Source organism: Macrobrachium rosenbergii, chromosome 14 (genome assembly GCF_040412425.1).
Source record: "Macrobrachium rosenbergii isolate ZJJX-2024 chromosome 14, ASM4041242v1, whole genome shotgun sequence".
NCBI lineage: Eukaryota > Metazoa > Arthropoda > Malacostraca > Decapoda > Palaemonidae > Macrobrachium > Macrobrachium rosenbergii.
Window position 1 is genome coordinate 25,113,640 of NC_089754.1, and position 25,527 is coordinate 25,139,166.

Consider the following 25,527-nt stretch of genomic DNA (forward strand, 5'->3'; position numbering starts at 1 on the left):
CTGCAAACCTTTGTGCACAAACAATGAAAAAACATTCAAGAGTAAAGTAAATAAAAAAATTTCTATGATCCAAAGTTCAAACTTTTCTGTCAAGCATGGGCTTTTTGAAGAATAAACAGTATTTCGCTCTAAAATACGCAAATAATGGCAAGTATGCCATATCAATATTACAAGAAAATTTAGTTTGTTGTAATTCCAATCTCATCTCATTTAAAAACACATGTTTACTCGGCGTATTGTGAGTTTTTTCTTTAATCTCTCCAATCATAGATATCTAATCTGTCTTCATACCATTTTCAGCCTTAGCTTTTTCAAATTCACTGAATATTTCAGTGGGTGTTTACATCTTGTATTTTTATGTGTGACATATTCGCAGTTTAATCATAGTAGGCTACGTGTGGTACCAAAGGTTACAAAAATCACATTTGGAAGAAATTCTAGTAATTTTCGAGATAAATACTATGTTCATTTGTCACTGCTGGTTGTTCATGATATCACAGACATACCCTTTACTTTATTCCCCGACTCAGCTTCATGTCCATATTCACTTCGGCTTTTCTTGTGTTTGTTTCCAAGACACGAGTGTTTAGATTCAACAAATCGATCATCTTCCCATGGTACCCAGAGTCAGGGGTATCTCTTTCAAACATCTGTACACGCCAAGTGGCACCGCTTGCACACCGCTGACTAAGGAAAAGGGTTAATAAAATGTCCTCTTTTTTGCATGTAGGCTATTCGGCCTACATGTAAAGACTACTGAAGACACGCTCAAAATAGAGAATACACCGAAAGACTCAAATGGTTCGGTGGACAGAAAATGGCAAGTGAACGAAACCACTGCATTGCATGTTAATGAAGTAAACAGAGACCCCGAAAAGCTTGGTATCCAAGCAGTCAGAATAAGTAAAACAGAGGCATACATATCAAAGACACTTAAAACTAAGAGTGTTAATTGACAAACACTTTGCTACGGAAGATCTGAAGAAACTACCGTATACACAGTGAGAGTAAGGAATAACCACCCAAACCTTCCAGTATGGATATTTTGAAAATGTTTGTACAAAATTATAGTCTCACAAGTTAAACTACTATAAATTCCTCTTCAGTGATATACGGAATCGCTTCCTTAAGAACCATCAACGCTTATTTAATTAGAGGAAATGCACATACACTCAAGAAGTGTGAACGCTTGGAGATAGTGTATCCAAGAAGAAACCTAGGACATATGTATCCAAAAGCGATAAAAGGGAGCTCTAAGCTATGTTCGGTAAATAAAAAGGGGCCCGCCTGGTGGCCCAAGCGAGTGTAGGAGAGTCTCCAAAAATAAACGGAATACATAGACAGAAGCGCTAAGAAGGAACGAAATCCCAACTCAAATGTCACGTTGCTCTGTTGGCTTAGAATTTTATTTAGCCCCCAAATATTTATGTACAATTTTTACACAACACGGACGAAACAGACACTGTGAACATCGAAATAAGAGTAACCATTAAAATGTCATTTGCCACTCGGATAAATGTTGCGACATTCATGAAAACTCCAGTAAAGACCGGAATCCTTAATAAAAACGAAAACGTCGCCCTGTGTTTAAAATTCATTGCAGTTCTAAATTTTAGATGTTTCGCAATATCTTTGTTATTGAAGCTCGGGAAATTCCCCTTAAAAACTGACATATTCGCAGAAAAGTCAGCTGTCTGTGGAACTTCTTGGAGTGACATATTACATCAGCGAGGCGCTTCTGTACAATCTTTTGTTTTTGACAAAGATCCTTTCTGTAGGTACGTCTGTTTTCCATATTATTTTTGCAGTGTCACGCCTCGTTAGTGTTATTCGTTGTGAATATCACAACCAGACAGGGTTACTCATATGTAAGTGTGATTTTGAAATGTAGAAAATTCGAGAAGTATGGGAAATATCAGGGGAAATAGAGCATATATTTGCATAAAACAGACTGGTCTCTCGTAGGATTTGTTGTGGCATCGGCTGAGGAATGGGACAAGACCACCTGTACCCTGCTGATATTTATGTGAAACTCCGGTGTCTCTTTGATACAACAAAATCCCACTATTTTTGGTAAGGGTCGGGGATTTGCTATAAGCTCCGCCAGAAAGATGGTCACTAAACATAACGCATTCATACCGTTATTGCTTAGGTTCCATTGATACAATGGGTACATCGTTCCGCACGAGTTTCGTTGGCGGGAGATGATCGCTTTAATGGACGTGAAATACTCAGTTGCAGGTGGTAATACGTGCCGAGGTTGAGAAAACATTGCGGTGTAAATTACTATTCTGCCTGGTGTCCCGTATAAGCGGCACATAAGTTTGTGCGAGGTAGACCAGATAACATAGCGGGTTGCGGAGTGGCCTAATCTTCGCTGAGCTTAAGCCTTAGACCTTCTGCAGCATAGGCCTAAATTCTTCCGCACGCCCTTGGTTAAGTTGCCGTAGATACCATTTCACGCCCATTGCCCATTCAAAAGCATCTACAAGGTAGTCCTTTCATCTTTCAGTTTCTCACTCCTAGCCTAGTATGAAGCACTTCTGAACCTACCCTACCCTAGGCTAGTGGGTATGACCTCTGTTGTTTGTCATTGTTATATGTCATTTTTGGGTAAAGTTTTACTATGATACCAGCATCCTTCTCATGAGTGCCGTGTTCAGAACCAGCTCCATTGGAATTAAATGGTAAAAGAAACAAAAGATGGTAGCCTAAATGGGCTATCTCGGTAACAGTAAATTTGTGATAGGTTCGAGCACTAGGTTCGAACCAGTCATGTTATAGGCCTGGAGACTGGAGATTACAACTTAATAACTGCACTATCAGATAATAGCTTTAATTGTTTATTAATGAAATTTTTTTGCTCAATTTACAAAAGGATGGATATGATACATTATAGGTGAGATAATCTGAGAAGTGTAATGAGATAATGATAAATTTACCATCTTTTGTTCAAGTTTTTATGTTCATCCCTGAGGGGCTTGTACTAAACATGGCGGAATCTTTGCAGTACGCCGTGTTTAGTATCAGCTCCTTCGGGATGGAAATAAAGATATAAACAAACGATGGTAAATTTCTCATTATCTCGGTAAATATCTCAAATTATCTCACTTGCACTATATTTTATGCACCCTTTTCTATATTGTTGTGTAAACAAATTTCAATAATAAATATCATGAGGCACTTTTCCTTAGGAGTCATTGTTTATGAGCTATAGGCGCATCCCGAGGATAAACAAACTACCCATGATTAGATTACAGTATTTCACGCAATTGTAAGAGGTATAATCTAATAGTTTTTGGATGCCCTCATTTAGGCTGCAGCTGGGGAGGACCATACAGCTGATCCCTTTTTTTTTTTATGAAGGACATGTTTATCCTTGAGTAACTTTTGGTTAATTTTCTATATATCTTTTAAGTTTTTATATCTTTTCAGTCTGGGTGCTCTGTAGCCTATTCAAATGTTCTTTTTCAAATTTCTGTGTTAGGCGTGGCTGCTGTATTTATTTACTTTAATACCTGTTTTTTAGACAGGAGTTTTATTTCTGTGTTAACGCCTAAATAGCCCATGCTCAATTTGAAAGCCTACTAGGCAAAAAAATCTCCTGCAAAATTTACTGTAACTGAGATTTTTACTAATGAATAATATTAACTACCTAGTTTTGTAGGTAAGGCTGGTTACTGCATTATCAATTTTTTTTTTTTTTTTTTGTTATTTTCATCAGGAATGTGGGCACATGAAGATAGTGAAACGTGATGGGTTCTTTTGTTCAAAGTTTTATCAGTTAAGTGGGATTTTGGATCTCGGGTGTTGCCAAAAAAAACTATCACCAGTTCGTAGTCATAGGTCCTTTAGGATACAATCCTGTTGTTTATTGTTACAATATTTACAATGCCCTAGGTTAGGTTAAGTTGGAAGTCCAGGGAGAAAAAGGTCCCCTTACCAGGAAAGACCGGGTGCCTTATGTTAAATTAGAGTGCACCTTTGTATTTCACTTAGTTTTTTGTGTTTACCACATTCAAAAACCATGGTTTCCTGCTGTGGTGTCCCAAAATTGCAGAAGATAGTGGGGGTCTAGTATCTCAAAGACTAGCCAAGTAATTGCTACTGAAACAAATCTCAAACATTTTGAACACTTAAAATAGGAAAATCATATTTTCAGCTTCTGAATACAATTATGGTTAAAAGTAAAAATTTACCAAATTAAGCCCTAGAGACTGTTATCTAGGATTTTTATATTACTGTATACTGTATTGCCTTTTTTGTTTTTGCTAAAGTGATAACATTGTGAGTTTTTGTGTCAGGCGAGAAAATCAAAATTTTCTAAACTACTATGAATGTCCTCAAAGTAAATGTAAATGGTAATGATTATGGTCTATTTTTGATTGCTTAAACATTTGGAACTATTAATGGCACAGTGATGTGCAAAACCTTGGTTGAGTGATCCATTTCAGCCAGAGTCCAAATGTTGCTGTCTTGTCTTTACTGCTGATATTCAAAGGCAAGGATAGTGAATATTTAGCATAACAAATAAATATATCCTACAGTACTGAGATTACACAAGTAGCTGTTAGTAAATTGTAGATCATAGCAAAGATGGCCAACAGACTGCACTTACAAAATGAGTGTGGGGCAAAAACGATCAAATTCTTTTATTTGTTGCTTAAAAGGTAGGCTCAGGTTTTAAAAACAACTTTTTTTTTTTTTTAACATTTAGCCTACGTGACTGAGAATAAACCACATTCGTGACCATTTCGGTTTATATCCTAGGCCCTTTCAGCCTGTTTTGGAACAGAGTTTTGTTGTAGACCAAATCATATTTGGCAGCATGGCCTCCAAAAATAAACCTGGATGGTGACCGGACTAGTCTCTAGAGGCTGAGAGGTACCCAGAACAGTGCTTGGCTGTAAGCCTAAAATCCACATTCCATTCCTTATTCCACTTCTTGGGGTTCATAAGGAAGTTTTAGGAATACCTGTTTGAAAAGCATGAAACAACAGGGTTCCACCAAATATAAGTCGGAAGGCAAATAATACATACTGTAGTAAGAAAAATTGTTGAATTGATGAAAGTTGCCCAAGTTTACATTTTAATGCTGAATGGCTTAGCTACCTCAGTACAGTACAGTTCTTGGCTCTTAAACCTATACATATAGTACTGTATGCTGTAATCCAACCCAGTCCAATGAATATTTAGATTAAGATGGGAAATGGGTGTTTTATGATAGTTTTTGAATTTTGAATAATTTTGACATTCATTTCTACATGAAATGCATTGATAACTCATCACCTCCTTCACCGTATACCATACCTAACAATTTTGTATGATGTTAGTGTGAAATTGGGAGTTTTTAGTGGGGACAAATGAAATGTACGAATGGTGATTACATGGGGACATCTAAATCTAACACAACTGAGGGTGCCTCCTCCAACCTAGACAAGTTTTACCTTCTTCATCCCCACTGCAGTCTAAGAATTTCGTTGCCTTGATGCTTCTTCAACCATTCTTATTGAAAGCATCTTCCTCCACTAAACCATTCCCCAGATCTCCTCCACTTTATCACTCATCCTAATCTGCTGGCCCCCTCTGGAGCTTCTACCCCTTGTTTATAATTTCGACATTTTCTGGCTTCTCATGCAGTGAGATCTTTAAAATCCACTTCAGCGTCCTCAGTTCTATTCTCTCCAGATTCTGTTCATCCGTCCTTCATAGTGCCCATGTATCTGAACCATATGTCATCACTAGTTTCAGTTTATTTGGCATTCTTTTGTCACGCACTACCCCTGCCACCTCCCTTCATTTTCCCGAAACCGCTTTTATCTTACTCGAACATCAGCTTCACACCCTCACTCCTGACTTGAAGTAGATCCTAAGTTTTGAAAATTCTCTACCTGTTTTAAATCTAGGCCACCTCTGTCTTGTACAAATAACCTATTTCCTCCCTGTTTGCTGGACGCTATAACCTCGGTTTTACCCACATCTGCCTTCATACCACCCAATTCAAGTTATTCCTGCCACTCTCTTACCCTTCTTTGCAATCTCTGTTCTCAACTGTAATCTCTAGATCTTTTGCATATAACAGCTGTCATAGATTTTCAGTCCCTTCACTCAGTACATTCATAGCCACTGCAAACAGAAGTGGGCTAAATGCCAATCCTGGATGTAAACCAACTCCTAACTTCAAACATTTTTGTTTTGCAAGAGGCTGTTAGTACTGCTGCCCCCCCTCCCCCCTTTTCCAATTTTTTTTTTTTTTATTTTTTCTATGCATCAGCCTAACCAATTTTTCTGGCATGTCTCTCTTTCTTAAACAAAACCCTGTCTCCCTAGGTATTCTATCAAATGCCTTCTGTAGGTTTATAAATGCAACCCAATAGAGCTTCTGCCTACCTTCCAAGCTTTTTTCCTTTATCTGTCTTACTAGTATAAGGATGGCAGCTGTTCACCGGTCTTCATGTTTGCTCATAATCTTTCATCTAGTATTTTCTCAAGTACCTTCAACAAATGTTCTGTTAGTTTGATTCCTGTATAATTATGAGTCCATCTCTGGCCCATGCACTGTCCCCACCTCCCCCAAAATCCCCTCTCATTTTTTGTGTTTAAAAGACCTTTATAGTAATTTTATTGTTTTTGTATTATGTCATCATCCTTACCCTCTCTAGTTTGATTCCTGTATAATTATGAGTCCATCTCTGGCCCATCCACTGTCCCCACCTCCCCCAAAATCCCCTCTCATTTTCTGTGTTGAAAAGACCTTTATAGTAATTTTATTGTCTTTGTATTATGTCATCATCCTTACCCTCCCATTACATAACATTACCTCGGAGGTGCTGAGGCCACTACTTACAAGGTTGCTCATGAAAATTGGTAGATATTGGATAGGAGTTAACAATGTATTTCTGATAAAAATTAATGCTAAAATAATTAGAAACTCATCAAGAAACATAGGAAAAACATGGTGAAGCCAAAGTGATTTGGCTTGAGAATGTATGGGTTGTTTTTAGGTACCGTACCACAAGGCTTTGAAGCTTAACTGGCCAGTAGACCATGAATTAATTATGAACATATTCCACTCAAATCTGGAAGCCAAAAAGGAAGGATTGTATATAATGCCTGATTCCTTTGGAAAGTTTGTCAGATGACCATATGCTGAAATAGACAAGTATCAAAGGTTTAATATAAATACAAGAAGGCTTGAACTTCTGCTGGATCAATCCTTTTGAAATTTGTGACATATTTATATCTATAGAATACTTAAGATCCTTGTATCAGCTTTCAGCTAACCACATCTAGGGCAGATCTAAGTCCATGGATGGCAGCTAACAACGACCCATGTAAACACACTTAGTGGAACTTCTGCTACCCATGGTTAGAGGTTAGAATAGAATCAGTTCTATTCTAAGTCCCCAATGTTAAAAGAAATGCTATTGCGCTTGATAAAGATATGAGTCTGAGGGAAGAAGAAAAAGAGATTATTCAAGAGATCTTAAGTTAGAAAGAAGGGAGGATTATCATAAGACATATAAAGAGAATGATTGGCTCTTGAATGATTAGTGTAAACATATAGCCTATATGTCACTGGAACTAAGATAATTTGAATGAAGACTAACCATGTACTGCAGTGTGAATTGGCCCTTATAAAGGATTTCATCTTAGCCAATCTCCCACCTCAAACTGAACCTACTGAATATAAATGTCTCAACAGGTGTTAACTACTCTAAGAGAACTTCATATATTCTGTTTACTTACATTTGGTGCCTTGGGAGTCACAAGACCATTGAGATTAAACCCAGCTATGAGGTCAGTTTTAGTCATGGAAACTTACCTGTGCTAGACATTGGGAGTTACTCCAAGTCAATGGGTTGAAGTTATGCCATCCAACACCACTATACCCCAGCATGCGTTCAATTTCTGGTTAGTTTCCTTTGATGATCATTGAGGGGATATCAATTAAAAGAGCAAGAAAGGAGAGAAAAAAAAATATGGTTAGTTAAGGTCAAGTGACTGTCATCATGCCCTGGATTGGCTGTGACAGAGTGGTGAATTCTGGAGTGGAAACCCACCTCACTGCCATCGCTCTGTTCTTCCTTGCATCATGCAAGCCTCCACCCAAATGCTGGGACATTTAGGTTAGAGAAGCAAGAATTATAAAACATACTAAATATTATAATGCACAGGGCATTAGATTCAGTACTGAATCTTATGATTTTTTATTTTATATATACAGGCAGTTCCCAGTTATTGGTGGGTGCTTATTGGCGCTGATAACCGGGTATTGGCACCTCTGTTAGGTATGTGTCAACGCCAGTACTCGATTATTGGCGCTGATAAGTGGAAATCGGCATATATATATTGGTGCTGAAAATTGCCGATATTCATATCTAGACAAGCCCCGTAAAACTAAGCCTGCAGATAACCGGGGCCTGCTTGTATGTGATACCTCGATCTTATGGCGCTTTGAGTTGCACGAATTCACAGACTTGAATTTAAATTAGAGCCCAACTAATTGGCATATGCGATTTTTTCACAGGCGTGTGACATTTACAAAATCCTCGAAAAGCCCTGCAGAAGTGTTTATGTTTAATTTTATGTAATTTATCAATTTTCATGCTTTTATGTGTAAAATCTGAGTGAAAAAAGGTAATTACAGCATGTACAGTGTGTACTTTTACAAGATGTGATACCCATTCACAAAGTTAGTAGTTTTCAAAGATGATATCCCTGCAGGAAGTGTTTGTTTAATTTTTGAAGTACATTTACTGTATAAGTTTTCATGCTTTTAAGTGTAAAATTGGTATGGAAAATATGTAACAATATTTTTGTACATAAATATGAAACAAAGGCAGTACTGTTAGTGTATTATGGTCATCCACAAAGTCTTTGTCACTAGGACCTCACATAACGTCAAGATGAGGTTGTTCAGTCATGCTGGTTTGATAAAATGAATTCGTTAACATACCAAACCATATCAGAGACATAACTAAGAGTTGTATTAGTAGTGTTGTTCTGTGAAAAGTACTTTGTTAACCTCAGAGAAAAGTACTGGTGCAGTCTGGTGCAGTCTGTATTACATTACCTACAGTTGGTGTACTTTTACAAGATGTAATCCCATTTGCAAAGTTACTGCACTTTTCAAAGCTGTGATACCCTGCAGACTTTTAAGTGTAAATTTTTATGGAAAATTAGTATTATAGTCAGTGTATGTGTATTTCTCTCTCTCATAGATAGCACTCACAAATATTTTTACAACTTATTATTTCTCTTTACATCTTTACTGGTACAGTGCATAATTTTAAATTGATTGAGTTTTACCTGTACCATCTACAAACATTTGCATGTTTTACATTTTACAAATGTACGTTTTTATGACTGTTTGAAGTTTACCTAGTGACACAAAGAAAATGTCTTACTCTGTGAGTGAAAAAGCAAATGGCATCTCATGAATTAGGGGACTGTCTCAGTAAGTTGAACCTTATTCGCGTTGTGACACAAAGAAAATACGGGTTTTCTCTTTTACTCTGTGTATTTTCAGTGAGAAAAGCAAATGGCATCTAATGAATAAATGCACTTTTTGTGATAAAACTATTAAAATATTTAGTATAGGCATTTTTACTGGTTTTTCTGTTTTTAAGCTATCAAAATGGGCAGTTCTAAGTGTTTTAGAGGGGTTTTAAGCATTCATGGATTTGCTAGGGGGAGTGTGGGACGATCCCCACAAATACACTGTACACTGTTATGATACTGTACTCTGTCTGTTTTTACTTCAACCATTTATTTCCTTAGGGGAGTTTATTAAGCTACTTTTAAATGAGATTACAGTAAATTTAATTTCATTTAAAAGTTAGCTTAATACTTTAGGAGCATGATTAGGGTCATATTTAGTGTTAAACTCTAGAAATCAGCATTTATTAGCAATTTTAGGGACTACCAAACTTAAACGAATCCTCGCCTTGTGAGGGGTCTGGAACCTAACCTCGCATAAGTTTGAGGTAGTAGTGTGTGTGTGTGTGTGTGTGTATATATATATATATATATCTGTGTGTATATATATATATATATATATATATATATATATATATAATGAATACGAAAATATATATGAATATATAAATATATATATATATATATATATATATATTGGATTTTATCTTTATATATCCCCTGTATATATGCACACTACACACACACAACACACAATAAATACAAAACACAACACACACACACACACACACACACACACACACACACACACACACACACACACACATGAACCCGTGAATAGGAATATTTTATAGTAAACCAAGAAAAATGTAAAACTTATACCTGAGTATTTTAATAGTTTTATCACAAAAGTGCATTTATTCATGGAACATGGCAATGAAAAAAACAGTGGTTCATGAAAAACACTGATATATTGCTGTGTTTAGTTCTAGCCCTGAAACAGTGGTTCATCTAAATGTTTTTCCTTGTTTCAAAGTAATAGCCTCTGGGGATCAAATGTCCCTAAGTGCATTTGATCCCCCAGGGGCTAGTACTAAACACAGCAAAACACATCAGACCCCCCAGGAGCTAGTACTAAACACGTAGAAAGTGTAGATGAATCACTGTTTTGTCGTGTTTGGCACTAGCCCTCGGGGATCAAATGTTCCTTAGCAAGTTGGTCATTTCACATATTCCCTACGGGTTTCGTGAAATCCCTGGTTTCACATATTCACAGTAGCACACACACACACACACACATATATATGACCAATTTGCTAAGGAAATTTGATCCCCTAGGGCTAGTACTAAACACTACAAAACAGTGATTCATCTACACTTTTGCTGTGTTTAGTACTATCCCCTGGGCGGTCTGATGTGGTTTTGCTGTGTTTAGTACTAGCCCCTTGGGGGATCAAATGCACTTTGGGACATTTGATCCCCCAGAGGCTATTACTAAACAAGGCAAAACATTTGAACCCCAGGGGCTAGAACTAAACACAGCAAATTAGTGTAGATGAACCACTGTTTTGCCATGTTCCTAAGCGAATCGGTCATTTCACATATATTCCCTAGGGATTTCATGATATACATACACACACACACAAACAGGTTTTATTTTTGTATTTATTTCTTTAGAAACATTCTTTTTAGAAAAGATATGAATTTTGATCATTTTAATTGCCTCTGAGCTTGCTACATTCCATTGATATAGTATATGGATCCTTGTTATAATATTTATTTCCTTTGCATTGTAGTTCATTTGTTCTATGTTCAATGATCTGATAGAATTAGTGTGTATTTGTACTGAGTGCTCTTGTTCAAAGTCATATATTTTTTTTTTTTATTCAAGAACATATTTAGCGTCTCATTTGATGTCTGATGTCAGATGTTTCTTATAAAGCTCTTTCAGAAATTGAACAATGGAAACATGTTTTTGCATTCATTACTATACTTTAGAGTAGTTACTATGATGGTTTTTAAATTTTTTTTTTTTTCATGGATCAGAGAGTGACTAAGTAGTGGTTTGCATAAAAGAATTAATTTTGTTTGTAGAATATTACTTTGTGTGGTAAACTTATATGTGAGGTGTACATATATATGTACTTTGATGATAGCTGGTTGTGGTCATGAGAGAAAAATTGACAACTTGTGTTGTTGGACTGGTTTTGTCTAGTTGAAATTAGATACCCGCTTATTGTCAAGGGACGTTAAGGTGAAGATCGGATTATGTGTCTTGATAATTCACAGTGATGGGCACAAGGGGTAGAAGTTTAATGGACTTGGTCTCTTCTTTCTCTTATTACATCAGCTGCATTAAGGTTTTTTGTTTAATATTTTATAAGTTTTTGTGGTTGGGTGTATTGAATAATTTAACTCCTCTTGGATTCTGTTATTAGGGTGATTGTGCTTTTATTTGAAGAAGGCTAAAGAAACTTGCCTATCAGTGCCAGGTGGCGTGGTGTGGGTGCCGGCAGGGAAGTGGGAGCAGCAGTAGCAACAGCAGCCACTACAGCAACGACGAGACCACCGCCATGAATGGATCTGTAGGGGAGCGTGTTGCCATTCTGGATGCTGGGGCTCAATATGGCAAAGTCATTGATAGAAGAGTACGAGAACTAAATGTGGAAAGTGACATATTACCACTTGATACACCAGCATACACACTCAAGGAGAAGGGTTATAGGTGGGTATTGGATTGTCTTGTTTTTGCATGTGTTATTTTTACTTGAAATGACTTACAGTTGGTGTAGTTTATATGTTAGTTTTGTGATCCATAGTGTCCATCAAAAGATGTCAAAGAGAGGTGAGAGGGTTAATTAATGTGAAAACTACATGCCATTTTTGCGTATGTTTGGGTAATACACTCGACTTTTAGACTTGTAATCCAGGTTAAGCAAGATTCTTTTTCCACTGGCCTCTGGACCCATTTTTACATTACCAGTATTTTTTTATGGTATGGATACAGTAGTCTTGGTACAGAGATTAGTATGAATAGGAGTCTTACAGGCAATATATCTCTGTATGGTAGGTAATGCCGTCAGTTTACCATACTTGGTGCGCTGTAGGCATTACTTACGGTTCTTTGCAACTTCCCTTCTGCCTGCTCCTAGCTGCAACCTCTTTCATTCCTTTTATTGTACCTCCCTTCAAATTCTTGCTTTTCCAAACATTCCACCCTCTCCTAACAATTGTTTCATATTGCAACTGCGAGGTCTTCCTCCTGCTACACCTTTTAAAACCTCTACTCTGTTTCCCTTTCAGTGCTGAAGGGGAAGCTGGGGTGGGACCTCATAGGTCCCAGTGCTTGGGTATTAGCCTATGTCCATTTCCTTACAGGCAATAAAGTTGTAATCTGATCAACTATACAGTATACCGTTGTTGATTGCGTTCCCAATTATTTTCATTTCCCAACAAAATTTGTCGGAGAAATTTTACTAATTGAAGACCTGAAGGTGCATGCAGACATATAGAAATGTCTTGCAAAGAAGCCAGTAAATCTAGAGTCCATTCGATTGTTAAATTTCTTCATTTTAATCTGCATAATTGTATGTTCTTTGATCACAGCATATAAAATAAGTTATGCATATTTGTCATATATTTTCAAAATGTTATAAAGGTGATTGATTTTATTTGCAGAGCAATTATAATTTCTGGTGGACCAAGTTCAGTTTATGCAGAAGATGCACCTCGTTATGATTCGGATATTTTCAAGATAAATGTCCCTGTTTTAGGTAAGTTATGTCCTTTGTATGAGGCATGTTTATAACTTGTTCATTGTTTGCAGTAGAGACAGGCATTCTTACATGGAAAAGGGAATAGATTTGTAAAAGTATAACAACAGTCTTTATATTCACAGCTGGAATGGGTTGAGAAGTATATGGGGAGATGTGCAGAAGCTGGAAAACAATCAAAATGGATTGTGCATGGTTTTATAAGGGGAGAGGAGCAATTAATGAAAAAAGTGATAATCAAAATGTATTGTGCATGGTTTTATAAGGGGAGAGGAGCAATTAATGAAAAAAGTGATAAATAAGGAAAGGGCAGCATGCATACAATTAGGAGGTCTGGTTTCACATGTAGTTACCGGGTCAGATGTCAGGCAGGGCAGCCGGTCGAGATGCCTACCCCACCGCCAAATCAAAGTCCTTCAAAGAAGGACATCTTACCCCATATAAAAATGGGTATAAAGTTAAAAGAATGCAGATGTGAAAAGGACATCTTCAAAATTAAAGAGAATGGAGAGAACAGATTTTAAATCTAAATCTATAGAGGGGAAATCAGCATTAAAAAAAATGAGAGCGGAATATACTAGAGCAATAGACAGGACATACAGACACCATTTTTATGTTTTAAGAGTCTTCGGGATGGCTCGAAGGATTTATTTGCAAATGGCAGGTGAAAATTGAAGAAACTGAAATGAAAAATTAAAGTTGAAGAAAGTTGGATAGCTCAGTGGAAAAGGCCAAAGGGAATGGACAAAAAGTAAAACAAAGTAGTGCACATGAGTGACAAAGGGCACTGCAAAGAAACTTTGGAACTTCTTACAGTGTACCATGCAAACACGTTAAGAAGTATCCCCTACTGGTAGCATAGTATTTGTCCCAAAGTTGGAATGGTGAAGACCAAGACAGGACTAATAGTTGATAACTGGTTATCACCATCAATTGTCATTTTATAATGTTTTCCGTTTTAGGGGTTAGGTAAGAAGTGATTTCTCCTGATTAATTTTTTACACCACAAATTCTCATTTTGTGACACCTACTGAGATTATTATTTTTTTTTCACCTTAAATTCTTACTTATTTTTTTACACCTGCTCAGATTCCCATGTCAGATGCCCTTGGTTGTTTATCGAGCTTAACTACTATGCTACTATGATAAATATTCTTACTCTTCCCTTGTCATCACATGACTGGACCATCTTAAGCCTGGATGTTTCAGTTTAGCTTCTGGACTCCATTTTATACATCTGTTCAAAATGTCACATTGTAAGTGTCAATGTCTCTGCTGCTTAGAATGGTGTAGACCTTTTACATGCATCATACTTGTTTATAGTTTATGAATGGGATACACTGATTTACCAATGGTCGGACAATCCTCTCTTTTTTTTTTTTTTTTTTTTTTCTTTTCTTTTCTTTTTTCTTTTCTTTTCCTTCACCATCACCATCTCTCAATACCTGCTTTACAGTCCAGTGCCCTCCCAGTGTAAAAGAAGTTTTCATATAAGTAACTTACCAAGTAATTACATAACTATTAGTTCACTTATGCGGCAGCTTGAATTCAAAATTTCGCAGATAGCACTTCACACGTCTGTAGGAGACCAGTTCCGCCCGCTAGCGGGAATAATAGAAACAACTTTAGCAGATAACTTCAAGTTCCTGCCGTGCTCAGGTGAACAACGAGTATGGAGGCAGCTGTATTCATTATTTTCCAGATATAATATCTGGATTTCAGTGGTGTACACAACCACTTGAACACATATTAGTAACCTTCATGAAATCTCAGGATGAGTTTTTTCCTTGTTTTGTTATTATTAAGATGATTCATCAACAGAATTTTGTCTAAAAGTCTTTTGTTTACATCAAGGCTTGCAAGCCGCCAATAATAACTCTGCCCTAAAAGTAATCCTTGTATGTGTTACATCATTCCTTTAAGCTGAAACTTTTGCATGTTTTGTTTACCAGGTCTAGTTTATTTGCAAGCCTTCTATATAATTTTGTCTTAAAATTGATATAATTGCTTTAAAAGTAATTCATAAACATTTTGTCATTCTTTTAGGCTAATCCAGGCAAAATTATTTTTGGCTTGGCTACTTGGATGCTGCCAATGTAGTTTTGCTCTAAAAAGTAATTCTTGCATCTTACTCAGAAAACTTAGATGCCTTTGGTATAATTTTGCCTTAAAATTAATTTTCAAATGGTGTTTTCGGGGCATAGGTGCTCGCAGGCTGCTGATATAATTGCTTTAACAGTAAATTTTGAATGTTTTGTTATTCTTTCAGGCTAATCCAGGCAAAACTTTTTTTTGCCTAAGGTACTTGTGAGCAGCCAATGTAGTTTTGCACTTAAAGTAATTCTTGCATCTTACGCCATTCCTTTAGTCCAATTTTACGTCAATGGGCTTTACAGGGCGTAGACTGTTGCAAGCTGTCGTTATATTATTGCCTTGAAAGTAATTCTTGAACGTTTTGTCATTCCTTTAGGCCAAAGATTTGCATTTTATATTTGTTTACTGAACCTAGTATACTTGCTAGTTGATGCTAAATAATATTACCTTAACCCTCACATTTTCCTTTGCAGAGAATTGAAAGTGTAAGAGCAGAAAGTAGTAAGGTGGTCATACGCAGCTCCTAGATTATATAGCAATCTTCCTCTTGAGCTGAGGCAGTTTGAGGATTTGAAGTCTTTCAAAAGGAAGTTTAAACTTTTTTATTTATCAATGCTGTGATATAGAATACAGTATCAAATAGTGAATGTGGAACATGAAGTGTGATGATGCATGCTCAGGGCAGTACATCTATTGAATGAACTTTTAATTTGATAATGGAGGCCCAGTGAGCACTTTGGAACTAGTGCAGAACCTAGATAAGTGTCAACAAGTAACAAGTCAAAACAATGCTTTATCATCGGCTGAGAATGGTCCCTAGAATTTGCTTCATCAGTATATTGTGTAGAGTACTCACTTCGGCAGTACGTTTAGTAAGTTGGAACGTTTTCTTAGAAGCTTTTCATGCCTCCTGTGCAAGGGTGACACGCATCTAGGTTGATGCGCAGATTGTGAACGTTCTACATTTCCAGCACCCAGAAGCACCCACTGGTGCCCACTTCTCCTGATGCCAGCTCATGCTACAAGTGCTAATTGGAGCCCACTGGTGCCATCTACCATCTGGCCCCAACTCGTGCTCTGAGCAGCCAAGGCGCCCAAAAGCGCCTGAATGCCTATGGGTGGTTCCTACCATCTGGCGCCAACTCGTATTCTGTGCAGCCAAAGCATCCATAAGCTCCCGAACGCCCAAGTGCACCCACCAGCGGCAACTGTAGCAGACAGCCAGGCATGCACAAAGATGACAGACCCTTTCTCTGGCCTTCTACTAGCCCTATATGTTTTTTCCGCTTGCTTCCGCAATTGGCTCCCTAGCTTCCTTCCCATGCCATCGCCAGTCTTGTATCTGGGGTAACAGAAAATTAACCTTGCAAAGTGAGAGTTGTGCAGTGGATGAGGTGACCATCCGGCCCTGCCGGTACTCCCAGACCTAAGTCACTGTCATACTCCCCTAAACCTGGGAGGAGCCATACTGAAAGTCCAATGGAGGCTGGTGGGAAGTCCCCTGGGTAGGTGCCCCCTCTGTTGAACCTGTTGCACATTCCCAGATATCAACAGACAGCCACTGAAAAGGTGTCCTGATGGATGTGTAGTGGAGGAGGTGGTTGCTCTCCCACTGACTCTCTTAGACAAAGGTCCCTGTTAGACCCCTAAACCTTGGAGGAGGCATGCTGGAAGTCCAAGGGAGGTCGGTGGGGTTTGCCCACGGATAGTCACCCCTCAGTTGAACCTGTAGTACATTCCCAGGTATCGGCAGACAGTCACTGGAAAGGCGTCTTGATAGATGTAAAATGTTATCATCTCTCGTCAAATTGATGTCTTCCAGAGCACCTGGCACCATCCTACTAGTGTCTGGCGCCAAGTCCTGGGTGCTCGGCACTCTCTTTAGTATCTGGCAACCAACCTTCAGAGCTTCCATTGTCCACTGTCATGCACCCGGTACCAGCTGTCTAGTGTCTGGTTCCAGTTCCTCTTTATTACTCGATGCCCATCTTTGCTAAGAATGCACTGTTGTTCTTAAATTGAGGGCCAGTCTCCGATTGAATGGCTGACTCCAGCTTTTGCAGTAGCCAGCGCCAGTCTCTGATCACCAGGTGCCAACTCTTCAGTATCAGAATCAAGCATCTGAGTGCCATACAGCAGGCTCACAAGTGTTTTGGCTCTTCAGTCTGTTCCACCTTTGCCTAGAGTTAAAGATGAGCTGATGTTGCTCCCTTTTTAGTGACAATTAGTGTCTCAGAGTCCTGTCCTTTGCAGACAAGGACTTTTGTGTCCCGAAATTATGAGCTTGTTGAAGAAATCTCCCACCTCTGGTTTTTCCTTCGTCCTCCAAGAAGTCTCTCAGGGAGTTGGGAGTTTGACTTTTGTTGAAAATGGAGCAAGACAAGTGTCTTTGGACTTTTCTCCCTCTGCTGCTTCAGCAGAACTAGATCTCCTTGTTGGAGATCTTGTCAAGATTTTTGAAGTAAAAAATTTTTTCTTGACTGGCAGCAGGAGCACAGGCTAAGAAGTGTTTACTGAGAGACATCGCCTCGGATTGTCTCTTAGTCCTGTCCTGTATGGACAAGGCCAGCTGAGATGGTTTTTAGAGCTTTCCACACTTTTTTTTTCCTGGAATCTCAAGAAGAGACACCTCTGGTGCTCCTTTACTGCTGTGAGAGCCACACAGTTGCAATCAGCCCCCTCCCTTTTTTTTGTTTGTTTTTTCCCCACAGAACTACATTACCCCTTCCTCAAAACACAGCCTCCATTGCAAGAGTCAGCTTTTTGGAGGTCAGTCGCAACTCTCGGAATTTTTGTGCTTTCTGTCTGCCTAGAGATCACTGCTACTTTCAGACAGTCCACTAATTTGTTGCCCCCTTTTTCTTACTTGGAACATTAGTGGATGAGTCTACTGTCAAGTTAGACAAACTTCATATGAGTTGGACCTGCAATAGTGGTTGTCTTTACATAGATGAAGTAGGGAACTCCCTTTTTCCTCTAAGCCCAGACCTAGTCTTCTACTTGACACCTCGGATCTTGGTTGAGGAACCCACGGGTGAACCAGAAACTTTTTGGTCATGCTCCCCGGATGATGGATCCCTCTCACATATGTTAGAGAGCTGTAAGCATTTCTCTTGGGAGCTTCAGTGCTTCTTGACCTTAGTTTACACCTGGACTGTGGTAGTCCTCTTTAGACGAGATTTCATTCCTAGCATATACATAGAGAAGAAAGGGTCGTTTTCTCTCCAAGCAAGAGAACCTCTGCTGTTAACAGACTAGATTCGACTTCATTCAAGTTGTCTAAAGTTCTTGTGGATGAACTGAGAGCAGGTACTTCCATATGTCCCCTGGTCTGGCGGGAACTGTGGAGTCCATGGGCCAGACCATCTGTGATCTTATTTGCCACCTCAAGGAACCATCGAAGCTTCAGAAAGCACCAGTACAATGTTTTTCTGCTAGACTTATTACTTAAACTAGTATGGTTGCAGATGTCATTCTTCTAGTCCTGTTTACCATACTAAGTGGACCTTTTTTGAAGCTGGGGTTACAGTCTCTGCCTCTCTTCTTGGATGCGGCTGTGGCCCATTTTCAGATAACCCCTTCTGTATCTGATGAGATCTACATCTTTTGTACTCCATCACAAAAGGGTATTGATCTATGCTTAACTAAGTGCTTAAACACAGTGGCCTAGTTTTTGACAACCTTATCTGGTCTTTGACACGTCCAAGCGAGGAAGAAATCTGGTCTTCTGGAGCCTGGGTGTATTCTGAATGCCTGATGAGTCCCCTGTTTGATCCCCTGCGTTCCTCTTCTCAGCAACCTTACATTGGAAGACACCCTTAAGAGTGACCTCTGACTTCGACTGGGACACACTAGTGAGATCCAAGTCATCATTTAGAGAAGGTATTTTCACAGGGAGGCTCTTTTTTTCTTCATTTACCCTGGGATTTTTAGCCATAACGAGGATCTATTCAAGCTCTAGTTCCATTCCTTTTCCTTTAGGAAGTTAACGGACATCATTGGCTCTGAAGAAGAGAGAACTGTCAGTCCAGCTACAGCTTTCAGGTTTTTACTTGAACAGAATCAGACTAAGGTCACATCCTGAAAGGGCTTATTTTTGAATGCTTAAGGAAACATTTTGCCTTTCAAGTGAAAGTCAAGGACATCAGAACAGCCTCATCCTCCTTAGCTTTCAGGCTCATTTGTCCTTTACTTCTATTCAAATTAATCCTACTGGAATTATATTCATCCTCCGTGTTTCTACTTCCATCCCACATAGCCCTACTGGAAGTATAGTCATCCTCTGCATCTTGTTTTATTATCAAGTGATCCCGATCATCTAGACAGCTACAGTCTGACGTCAGCTGCTGTCTGGCGCCAACTATAGAGCTCCCAGAGCCACGAGCTTCTAGCTCGCCTGGTGCTCAGCCTGGTGCCAGCTCTTGCTCTGAGCGCCTGCTAGCTACCACGGGCACCTGCTACCTCCCATGAGCAACCGCTAATCCCGAGCTCTTGGCTTAACTGGTGCCCAGTGCTTCTGGCACCAGATACAGCCTGACACCAGATCATTCTCTGAGCATTCAAGTCCTCTCCAGCTCATTGGGAGAATAGGAGGGCTCTATCCTTTTGGAGTATTTCAGAGGACCATCCTCTGCATATGGTGATATGGCAAGATCCATTTCATTCACTGACTGGAATGTAATGCCCTCATGGACTTCTAACTTGGGACACATTCAGAATTTAAGAGCAGTTTGGCTTCTTTTAAGTAAAATTAATGATGTCATAGTAGCTTCTATCTCTTGAACTTGCATACATTTTATGCCTCGTACGTCCATTCTTTTTTCGAACTACTGGAAATGTAATCGTTCTTCGTTTCTCCCTATTTTTAATGGAAGTTAAACAGTGTTGAATCTCTCAGTGCCTTGAGACCATTTCTAGTGACTGGCATGGTATCACGGACGGAAACATAGGATTGTTTTTTTCCTACTGTCTCTTCACCTTGTAATAAGGTGTTGAGTCTTTTGTGGAGCCAGGGGGTACATTGTACCTGAAGCACCCACCACTCTGAGTGGATGGGTTGTGGTTTTATCTCAGTGTAGGTGACCATGTTGTCTGGTTGTTTTTATTTTGGTGCTACACCCAGGGCAAGGGCAAGCACCTATCATGCTTTCTAGCCATCGGAGTGCTTCCTTCGCTGCAAAGTTCCCACTAAGTAGGAGGCGACCCATGGCTTTACCCCCATGTCACTACAAGTTAAGATGAACACCTACCAGAGGCTGTATCCCAGTAGCTCTCTTAGCTGATAGCTAACGACAAGCACTGGTTTTCAATGCTAACAGTTTTTTTTATATTCAAATATATTACATACTTGATGTTTTTGGAGTAGAATATGTCCATATATCCCACCTCCTATCAGTGTGGGAATCAGCTGTGTAATTACTAGGTAAGTTACTTGTATAAAAATGACATTTTTGTAATAAAATGAAATTTTATGTATTCTTACCAAGTAATTACATGATTGGAGCTCACCCTCCTCCCTGCTGATGGACATGAGGCATGAACAGATTGAACATGATCGGAGCTCACCCTCCTCCCTGCTGATGGACATAAGGCATGAACAGATTAAAGTTACCTGCTAAATTGGTTCCTAATATTCCTGCAAGTGGGCGGAACTGGTCATCTACACAGACGTGTGAAGTGTTACCTGTGAAATTTTGAATTCAAGCTGCTTTGTAAATGAACTAATAGCTATGTAATTACTTGGTAAGTATATATAAAACTTTATTTTATTATAAAAGTGTCATTTTATTTATTATAAAAATGTCATATTGTAACTCTTCAAAATCTGTCATTCCACCACCACTTGGTCCTCCTCCCCTCTCTTCACATTGGCTCATTTTATTCACTTTCACCATTGAAATTTTAATGTTGGTATAATTATTCTGTAAATTAATGCCAGCTTGTATGTAGTTGATGGTCATCCTTTTTTGATAATTGGTCATACTGAGATTGTGTTCAAATATTACAGTTTTGTTGAAGTTTATGAAGTTGTTTTGCTATTCATATTTGTAATGTATTTTGTCATAGTTTCAGTTATTAGTATTTCACTATATTAATGAAAATGTGAAAATTTTAAGTTTCACTATACAACAGCTTTGGTAGTAATCATCCATTTATATTTTTCCACAGGAATTTGCTATGGCATGCATCTTTTAAATAAGGAGTTTGGTGGTACAGTTCTGAGAAAAGCTGCTAGGGAGGATGGCCAGTACACCATAGAAGTAGATAACTTTTGTCATATATTTAAGTAAGTTATTGCTATGTTTATTATGTTTGAAGTCATGATGTAGCCATGGATTTTGGAAATATTTATCCATGAATTATGTTCTTAAAGTCTAGTAGTGACAGACACTCAGTCAAGTATATTTTTCCATATTTTTGTGGTTGCAGAAATCCCAGTCTCACCAAACTCACATCACGTTTTATCCTGCTTACCAGGTCGTGTTTTCATGGGAATTGCTAGAATTAACATTGTTCCCAAGGAAAACCTTTATCAACAGCAGTGTTTATAATTTTCAATTTTCATGAGTTCTCATCTGGCACTGAATTTTTAAACCAGTATATTATAGTTTGTAATTTATCTTATTGCCAATGTTCTGGGTCATGGTCTCAGCCTTCCACTCTGCCATAATTGCTGCTTTCAGCTGGTCTCTCTCTGCCACTGGGTGGTTAGCCATTTGTTCACTTCATCTTCCTATTCCATACTGCAGTATAATTGAGGGCACTGATCTTCCTCTGAGTACTCATGGTTCCTGTAGGATTCTAGACCAGAGTCCTTCCAGGTCTCTGGGTGTCTGGCAGCTTTTCTTGAATGTGTGGAAGGAGTTTTGTATATGATAGAGTTCCTCTGATAGGCAACACATTGATTTTATGGTGCTTGATGAAGAACAAGCTTCAAGAGGCAACTGCCAAAGTAAAGATACTCTGCAGTGACTCTCTGAGGGTCAGCGCCCTCATCCCCATCCCTATCTTTGTGGACTGAACTCTGAAGTTTTCATACCATCTCATCACCACTCTTCACTTCTTGAGTGGTATGTCTCCTCCTTCCAGCAAGAAGAAAAGGTCCTTTTCTCTCGAAGTCTGTTCATTCCTAGAAACCTTATCCAGTGATGCTCTGTTCATTTCTGGACACCTTATCCAATGATGCTGGTAAAACCCAGGCCTACCAGTGCACCAAACACACAATGCAACAGACATGAAGGACAGTGTCACATCGGAAGACTCTGAAGAGAAGTCACTGTGCAAGAGGAGACTTCATTTTCCAGAGGTCCTGGGGTCACCCTTTTTAAAATGTAAGGGGGCTTCAGTGGTTTATAATACAGGGTTTTGATCTGCTGGTGACTAAATATATTGCCACCATCTTAAGGGGTAAAGGAATCTATTTACCTCAAGTAGTTGTCAAACTAGATCTGATGGATGAAAACTAAGGTTGGAAATTCTTCACTCATAAGATAGCCAAATTTCAGAATAGACAGCTGAGATTATGAATAATACCACTACCAGCCAGTTCAAGACATGATTAGAGAACATCATTGGGACAGTCATGTGATATATATACTGTTATTTTATTTGTTTCTTGTAAAAGTGTCTCCATGGAAAGACCAGTAAATTCTTTGATATATCTCTAGCCTTGTAACTAAACGTAGCTCTACAACAGCACAGTGACTTCAGTGGCAACTGAAAGGGGTTTTGCCTCTCTTGAATCAGTGCAGTTTTTTATCAGTTTAAAAATGTTTTATTTCAAGTAATATTGATTAGGATTTTTCTCTCGAGAGTAATGTTAGGGATTTGGATGCCAGTGCCAAATATTTTCTTAGTTTATTCTTTATCTCCCAATTTCTTTTTGTGTACTGGGCTGCTTTCTGTATTGGATCCCTTGGGTTGTATCATAAGGCTTCTCCAATTAGGCTTGCAGCTCGGCTAGTAATAATAATCATAGAACCTAAATGAATTTTTGAATAGGGAAGTTGACTTGTGTACAAACTTATGCTTGATATTAATTTTCAGGTATATGGGTGTTAAGCAGGATGTGTTGTTAACTCATGGAGATAGTATAGACAAAGTAGCTGATGGCTTTAAAGTAGTTGGAACTTCAGGCAACATAATTGCAGCTATTGCAAATGATAAACAGAGACTCTATGGTGTCCAGTTTCATCCTGAGGTAAGACCTAGTGAAAATGTGAATGGTAGTATGCTGAAGAATGCAGTACATCCTTGAAGGCAGAATAATGTGCGCAATTAAACATATTTCGTTGACTGTCCAACCTTCAGTCAACGATGTTTAGCCTTTTATCAAAAACAATTCTTTGTTAGAAATTTTATTAGACTTAAGTTTTCAGCTTATCCAGTTATTGATTTTTACAAAGGTTGAGCATATTGAATGAGATCTAATACTGTTCACCTAGCACAAACCTTTCAGGCCAACCTTGAGAGTTAAGAATCGTTACCTCAGTTGTCTCTTTAAACTTTATTAGGTTAAGTTACTGATTAATAATAATAATAATGCATTGCACATACTTTAGTTTTACTTATCACCTGTCCAGTATTAGGATTATTTCTTTAACTTTTAATCTGCAGGTGGACTTAACAGAACAGGGGACTACAATGATGAGAAACTTTTTATATGAAATTAGTGGCCTCTCGGGAACCTTCACACTCCAGAGCAGGGAACTACAATGTATAAATTACATTAAGGAACAAGTAGGCTCCAATAAAGTTCTGGTAAGCATTGTGTAGTTTTGTTTGTAGCTCTTCACATTTTCTTCATCATTTACTGATATCTTTTATAAGTTTATTCACTATTTTCTGATGTCTTTTGGATTTAAGTGCATACAGTATATAAAAACTGTTGTGTTACAAACTTATAAGGTGTAGGAGCTGTAGTTAAGACTGCTAGGGATGATAATCTTTTAGAACAGGAGTAATTAAAGTTTTGTAGAATATTATAGATGTTAGTATGGAAGATGTAGTATTGTTGACTTATTTATGTCAGTGATTTTTACTGAATGTGAAGTATGGTCATCGTAGGTAATGTTAACCCTTTCAGATTCTGATGATATAAAATTGTGTCATCTTATTCTTAACTTTGAGGTTCTGATGATGTAAAATTATACTATCAGTAGAAAAATTTCATTAAAAATGAGGTGCTTGTACATCTTCCTTGATATGGTACACATGTTGTGCCTGGGAAAATCCAAGCAAAAACAAATGTTAATTACAGGTAATAATGTTATAATAATCAAAGTGATTCATTGCTAAGAGAATTAAATGAGGTGCATACAGTGCTGTATACAGTAAACCCCCATATTCATATTCTCACTATTCGCTGACTCACCTATTCATGGATTTCTCTATGGAACATATATACGCATTATTCGCTGAAAATTCACCCATTCATAGTATTTTTCACTAAGAAATATTCACTGATTACTATATTTTCATATCATTTTCATGACTAAATGCACATTTTATGATAAAACTATTAAAATACTCAGGTACCCAGGTAGTGCTTGAGTTACGATAATTTGCCTTATGATAATTCGATTTTGCGATGGGGTAAACAATTAATACCCATACGACAATATTTATAAAATATTTTTAAATTTCACACAGGAGCAGGCAGCAGTGTGCAATCAGTCAGCGAGAGAGACCAAATTACAATAGACAAGCTTCTTTTCCTCCATCTCTTTATCCCATTTTCTAGTTAAAAAAGTAAAAGAGAATGATAAAAGTTTTGCTTGTATTTCAACCATCGAATGGCAGTAAACAATTGCTCTAGTTATAGTACAAAGTTAAGTAGAATATTACTGATATATTTTTACATTATACCCTTATTTGGTATATTAGTGATATATTTTTACATTATACCCCTATTCGGTATAGATAAAAGATCGGCAAGGAAATATACTGCTAAATTTAAGCTGTAAGTTGTAGCTGAAGCTGAGAAAACAATGTTCAAGCTGCTAATTACTATAAAGTTATTGTGCATCGGCAGCATGATGAAACTCAACCATGATTAAAATTGGATGGAAAGTATTTTAATCAAAATTACTGGTCATGAAAGAAGATATTACTGCTGTTTTTATGCCGATAAACGATAAATACGTAAAGCTGGTATTATGATGAAATCAAGTGAAAAAGCAAATGGAATCTTGATTTTTTTTTTTTTTACACAAAACAA

At 38.0% G+C, this 25,527-nt stretch overlaps 1 protein-coding gene across 10 annotated transcripts in view; it reads left to right on the forward strand.

The window, feature by feature from the left end:
- The first annotated feature begins 1,660 nt into the window (after positions 1-1,660).
- Positions 1,661-25,527, forward strand: part of bur (GMP synthase burgundy) — a 56,712-nt gene continuing 32,845 nt past the window's right edge. For 2 of the 10 annotated variants that reach the window (XM_067116150.1, XM_067116155.1), the window contains exons 1-6: positions 1,661-1,778; positions 11,928-12,166; positions 13,120-13,214; positions 21,477-21,594; positions 23,355-23,508; positions 23,925-24,068. In XM_067116150.1, the coding sequence (XP_066972251.1) occupies positions 12,015-12,166; positions 13,120-13,214; positions 21,477-21,594; positions 23,355-23,508; positions 23,925-24,068 (663 nt within the window). In that variant the 5' untranslated portion in view covers positions 1,661-1,778; positions 11,928-12,014. Of the gene's footprint in view, positions 1,869-1,933; positions 2,074-2,140; positions 2,493-11,879; positions 12,167-13,119; positions 13,215-21,476; positions 21,595-23,354; positions 23,509-23,924; positions 24,069-25,527 lie in introns of those variants that run through there. The other 8 variants (XM_067116149.1, XM_067116153.1, XM_067116146.1 and 5 more) reach the window with 5 other exon arrangements.